At 35.2% G+C, this 6,879-nt stretch overlaps 1 protein-coding gene across 1 annotated transcript; it reads right to left on the reverse strand.

Annotated features, from left to right (window-relative positions):
* Positions 1 to 456: 456 nt before the first annotated feature.
* Positions 457 to 1,206, reverse strand: LOC134253536 (RING finger domain and kelch repeat-containing protein DDB_G0271372-like). Its single transcript, XM_062736059.1, has one exon. It carries the CDS (start codon positions 1,204 to 1,206, stop codon positions 457 to 459), a length of 750 nt encoding a protein of 249 aa, XP_062592043.1.
* Between the last annotated feature and the right edge of the window lie 5,673 nt (positions 1,207 to 6,879).

The raw sequence follows: 6,879 nt of genomic DNA on the forward strand, positions 1-6,879 counted from the left end.
TTTTAAGTAGATATAATATGCCGACATCTGCACATTCACGTTCGCCCACTTTTTGGCTTGAAATCAACTTTGTTTCACCGTTTTTGTTTACCTGCCTGATGTATAGTTTTCTTTTTCCGATGGTCAAATAACCTCCATCTGGATGTTTTAACTTCTCATTGTATTCACATTCAAGTAACATCGAAATACCTATTCTGATATTTTCCTCTATTGCCAGTATTCTAGTCGACTCTTCTGTCTGATAGAATTTCATACACATTCCGTTATTCAAGAAAACCCTTAGTGTTGTCCCATTGTCAGTTACTACAAGAATTCCATTTCCAGACGAAAGCTGACAAAAACAGCTAACATTTTTAAGTTCTTTACAAACAGATGTCGCGTCACCAGTTATGACGATTTTGTTTCCTAAATGAACAAAAATATTTTCCTTAAGAAATACCATTCCTCTGAAGTCTTTCACAACAGTAAAGGTAAACTCATGCAGTATCGTCTTGTTTTCTTCATTCTCTTTTGTTCTATTACAAGCAAGTATATTCTGAACATTTTTGCCATCAAGAGGTGACTTTTTCCAATTTGTCTGTCTTCATCAGATCCATCAATATGGCTTATCTCCCCATTAAAATTCCCAAATAGCTCTTCTATGCTTATTCTACTTATACTTTTCCCTGTTACAAATGTAAAGTTCAGTGGATCTTGGTGATTTTTCATTTCCCCTTGAAGCCTCCGTAGATCACCATATCGCTGCAAAAGTTTGATACAGTCTATTTCTGATTCTGTTTTAAGTTTCGGATTGTTTGAAATATTTTCCAGTGTTTTCTCATTCTTTTGAATGTTTTTTTTCAATTCCACAACCGCATCAGATACAATGCTTTTGTAGTGTTTGCCAACTTCTCTCACCACAGAAATAATATTCTCTTCTCTAACACTGATTTCATCGAAGAGTTTAGTTTTACTTTCTTCTAAAATCTTACGTTGACTTACTAGGTGAGATCTTAGTTCTTCAAGCATTGAACCTTCTCCATTCATGGCGGCCATTAATGCATCCCATTGCTTCTCGACATAATCATTTGCGTCACATACGTTGTGATTTAAGTGTGAAGTTGTCAGACATTTGCTACAAACTGGACATTCACAATCCTCACAATATATCGGTAACAATTTTACGTCATGACGAGGACACTTTAAATCACACGTATTTTGATCCATTACGAGATCTCCACTTTTGTTCACAGTCACTAATTATTATTTTGTCGTTATGGGTATTTCCTGTGTGAACAGAGTGGTGGATCTGTGTGGTTTTTATGTCACGTGATATGGTCATATAAATAGCAGGTGCGTGCTTTAAAAGTTATTCTACCACTCGTACAGAACGTTGTAAGGAATGAAAACCAGTACAGGGAGTTCAGATGTGCACTATTCTGAAGAAGTTTTATTGGGCGAGTCTAGTACTAGTTAACAATTGTCTAACGAGGATGCAGTATCTTTATTTAATAGTTCATTGAGAAAAGCTTTGCAACAGCAGAATGAGGTCATTGTGAGTTCTATTGTGAAGCAAATTAACAGTAAACCTAATAATCCCGCCACGAATACCGGGCACGAGGATAGCGCACGGGAGGATACTAAACATAACTCATTCGATTTCAAACACGAGGGACATCGCATTCAGCATACCTTTAATACAGAGAGAATAGAGAAGTTGATTGAAACAAAAAACTTTATAGAGAAGAAAGATTTGGAGAATGCGGCACTGACAATTGAGAAAGAAATCGGCGAGTTGCGACAACGAAACAAGATTCTAAAAATAGCAGACAGGCACGGGTGGGATACTGTCAACGAATATTTAGACGATCCATTAGCAGACAACAATGACGACGCTGTTAAGTTACGGGGCGCTGTTAGCCGTGCTGTTCGTAAGCGTAATTACAGAGGGAAGCCATATACATATCCCATGCAAAACCGTAGACAGAATGCATTTGCTGCCAACGACTTTTTTCGCACTTTCGGCCAAACGTTTGCTACAGGGGGGTACAAGCAATTCGCCAAACCAATCGAATACGGCGCAGGTCAACAGAACTTTGAACGGAAGTGCTTTTTCTGCAGACAGGTCGGACATTACGTCAGGGACTGCCCATTTGCCAGAGGACAACAAGTTCCAGTGTCAGCTTCCACGGTCGCATCGGCCTCTAGCAACAACGCCAACAAACAGTAGTAGAGAACAAGTTGAGTATAGCGAAAATGAAGGCTGTATGAGTGATTCTTATGAATATGAGTTAAACACGTGTTCGAAGATTTCAGTAAAGTTTCGGTTAAAAAATTGTTTACAATTTTGGAAGAGTGAATTGTCTTCAAACATTTTTGTCAAAAATACTATTCAGTTTGGTTATGTAATTCCATTTATTCAATTGCCGCCTAAGGTCGTTTTAAAAAATAATAAGTCGGCTCATATTCACAGTGATTTTGTTTGTACAGCCATCAATGATCTTTTAAATTCTGGTTGTATTCACGAAATATCTGAAGAAAAAATACATGTTGTTAATCCACTTACTGTTTCAGTGAACAGCACAGGTAAGAAAAGGTTGGTGTTAGATCTTCGACATGTAAATCAATTTGTAGAAAAACAAAAAGTGAAGTTTGAAGGGGTGAGTGAGGCTTTACAATATGCAAAACAGGGAATGCACATGATTAAGTTTGATTTAAAATCAGGTTATCACCATATTGATATACATCCAGATTTTCACAAATATTTAGGTTTTTCTTGGAAATATGGTGACAAATTCAGATTTTTCGAATTTAATGTGTTACCTTTTGGTTTATCTTCAGCAGGGCATGTTTTTACAAAAGTAGTGAGAGTTAGTGAAATATTGGAGATCATGCGGTATACCTGTGGTAGTATACTTGGACGATGGTTGGGTTTGTGATACGTACGAGAAGTGCAAGTCTGCATCAGACATAATACAAGACACGTTACAGAGATCAGGTTTTGTTATAAACATTGAGAAGTCAGTACTTGAGCCTACTCAGAGTATGGTGTGGTTAGGGTTTTTGTGGAATTTGAAAAGCGGGACGCTAGAAGTTCCTTTGGAGAAAATTAGTAATATTAAATCTTTATTAAAAGAACTTTTAGAGAATAAAAACAATATTTCGGCGAGAAAATTATCTTCTGTTGTGGGAAAAATTATCGCATTAAAACCATCTTTGGGAAATATATGTCAGTTAATGACTAGACGTCTCAGTATTACAATTTGCTCTAAAACTGGCTGGGATGAAATTTTGTATATAGACAATGGGAATATTCAAGAGTTGGAGTTTTGGCATTACAATATCAGTAAGCTCCCTTGCAAATATTTTACATGTATTGATAAGACACCAGAGAAAATTATTTTTTCAGATGCAAGTTCTCATGCAGGCGCAGGGTTTACATGTGAAAGGAATAAGAAAATAGTTCATTACATGTGGGATCAGTGTGAAAAAAGTAAAAGTTCAACTTGGAGAGAATTAAAGTCAGTGCAAATAATTTTAACAAGTCTGGCAGATGTGTTGAGTGGAAGGTTTGTGAAAATATTTACAGATAATCAAAATGTCGTGCGCATATCATGTAAAGGTAATATGGTTGACGAGCTGCATCAGCTGGCATTGAGTATATTTGGTGTCTGTGTGCAATACAGTATTTTACTTGAAGTACAGTGGATACCAAGAGAATACAACATGGATGCAGATAGTTACAGTCGCATATTTGACAGTGATGATTGGAGTGTGTCTGAACACATTTTCCGATATTTTGATAGAATATGGGGTCCTTTTACAATTGATCTTTTTGCAAATTGTAAGAATAACAAAGTTGAAAGGTTTTATTCGAAATATTGGAATCCAGGCACTACAGGAGTTGACGCTTTCGCTTATGATTGGTCAGGTGAAAATTGTTGGATAGTACCTCCTCCTTTCCTTATAGGCAAAGTGATAAAACATTTGCGTTTGTGTTATGCATATGGAACTTTAATCATTCCTAAATGGTTGTCTGCTTTATTTTGGCCAATGATATGGGATAAAAGTACAACATCTTACAAATCTTATATAAAAGAATATGTTGAATATAAGAACCCAAGAAAATTTTTTATGTCAGGATCAGACAAGTCGAGTATATTTGCTCAAGATATGTTTTTGAGCAACGTTTTGGTTGTTAGAATTGATTTCAGAAAAATATAATAATAGCAGTTTAAATATGTAAGTGAGTGTGTTGTTATATTTTTGCTGTTTATTCACAGATTTTTAATGATACTTGGGCGGAAATTAAAGACATGTCAACAAAAGAGCAGTTTAAATCAGCAGATTCCTCAATATTCCACATCATGAAAAGTGCAAAAAGTAAAAACACAGTCAAGCAGTATGAAACGTATTTCAAGAAATTTACGCAGTGGTGTATTTCCAAAGATGTCGCAAGTTTTCCCGCAAAATCTAGTGTGATTGCCATTTTCTTAGTGGATTAATTCAACAAAGAGTTTCTGAAGCAGTTCTGTGTTCATTTTTCTATAGTATAAAGTGGTATCATGATCTTCATTGTGCGTTTTCTAATCCCTGTGACGACAGTGTTATTCATAGTTTAATGGAGGGGGGGGGGGGAAACGAATTTTATCAAAGTCCATAAATAAGAAGGAACCAATTTCGCCAGATTTGTTAGAGAAGATTATAAATGTATATTGGGAACGGGAGCAAAATTGTGATTTACGAAGTGTGAGAACAGTGGCTATGTTGTTGTTGAGTTTCGCAGGTTTTTTGCGATTTAGTGAATTATCTAATATTAAAGTGAAAAATATAATTTTCAAGAATTTATACATAAATGTTTGCATCGAATCCAGCAAAACTGACGTTTACAGGCGTGGTAACGAAGTGACATTGGCAGAGGCAGGAGGGAAGCTGTGTCCTGTATCTTGGATTAAGCATTATTTAAATCTAGCTGAAATTCAGGATAAACCAGAGGAATATGTATTCAGAGCAATTAGATTTTACAAGTCATGTGGAAAATATATGTTGTGCGGTATTAACAAGCCGATTTCATATACAAGAGCCCGAGAGTTATTGTTAGAAGCTTTGGAAAAAGTGGGAATAGATTCAAAAGGTTTTGGTTTGCACAGTCTGCGGAGTGGAGGGGCAACAACTGCAGCCGAGAAAAATGTGTCGGAGCGTCTGATCAAAATACATGGACGTTGGAAATCTGACTATTCCAGAGACAATTATATTAAGGATTGTATAGATAACAAATTGAAAGTGTCTAATAGTCTTTTCGTGTAAATATAAATGAATATATATTAATAAATATATATGCATATATAGTGTGTGTGTGTAGACAGGTATTATTATTTTTTACAATTTTCTCTTTGATTGTTCTACGTTCTGACGAGCAGCATTCCATACATATGAGTTGATTATTCTTTCAATACAGAATAAAGAGTATAATTAATTTATATTCGGACGAACGAAGTGAGGGAGAATATAATTATTATTATTGTCGTTATGGGTATTTCCTGTGTGAACAGAGTGGTGGATCTGTGTGGTTTTTATGTCACGTGATATGGTCATATAAATAGCAGGTGCGTGCTTTAAAAGTTATTCTACCGCTCGTACAGAACGTTGTAAGGAATGGAAACCAGTAAATTAGGCACACACACACACACACATATATGTATGTATATATCAATATTATTTTATGATTAAAAATAATGGGTGTTGAAATAAATACAAATGTGTTAAAATTGTAATAAACGTTCTGACGAGCAGCATTCCATACATATGAGTTGATTATTCTTTCAATACAGAATAAAGAGTATAATTAATTTATATTCGGACGAACGAAGTGAGGGAGAATATAATGGCTTTCTTGCCTGTATATGTATACAAATGGTATCCTTCTTAGTGCAGTGAAATCATTAAATATGGCGTGCAAAACATTCCATACCTATTTAAAAGTTATTGAATCCAGACAGGCAAACTATAATAATAGAATTGATCGAATTGCAATGGCTATGGCTATTACATGTATTCATATTTTGATATATTTAATTGCATATCTTACCGAAAGCAGAAAGATACATCAGAAAGTTTTTAGTAAATGAATTCTTGATTTTCATACAGAAGTTTATTTTAAAAATTTTAATTGCATTTTTTAATTGGAGATTAAGCTCATTGATGAATGTTTTATTCATGTTATGAATCTGGAACAGTATTTTAATTCATCTTTTGTGAAAAAAGTAGAGATTGGAATATCTTTTTAATATTTTATATTTTGCAGATATTGAAAGGTATTTTTGTATATCACATCTTTTAAAGTAAGGACACTGTAACCCGAATGTTTAGAACACATAACAAAAGTACTGCGAACTATTAAGGCCTGAAAACGTTGCTATATTTGACAATCATGTGATATATATTCAAAATCTTGTGATGGATATTTTATAATCTTGTGATGCTATGTCTTGTGATGCATGTGCAATATTTTGTTTTGTATATTGACAGTATTTAGGTCACCTGAGTCACTCAGGTGATCTATTGCTATCCGTTTTCGTCCGTCGTCGTGCGACGTCTGTCGTCCGTCGTCCATCGTGTGTTAACATTTGAACATTTTCAACTTCTTCTCTGAAACCACGTGCACTGAACCAATTTCAACCGAATTTGTTATACAGCATATATGGGTTTAGTGGAACAAAAATTGTGAATTTTATGATCCCTGCCCCCCCCCCCCCCCCCCCCCCCCCCCCGGGCCCGAGGGGTTGGACCAAAATCACTAAAATTAATGAAATCTTTCAAAATCTTCTTCTTTACTCCTGGACATAAAGCAAGCAAACTGTTGGTGTGCATGTAATGAACATTGAGTCCTCTACCAAAATT

This window comes from Saccostrea cucullata, unplaced genomic scaffold (genome assembly GCF_032062105.1).
Source record: "Saccostrea cucullata isolate Sc308-1 unplaced genomic scaffold, CSIRO_AGI_Scuc_v1 ctg4695, whole genome shotgun sequence".
In the NCBI taxonomy this organism is placed as follows: Eukaryota; Metazoa; Mollusca; class Bivalvia; order Ostreida; family Ostreidae; genus Saccostrea; species Saccostrea cuccullata.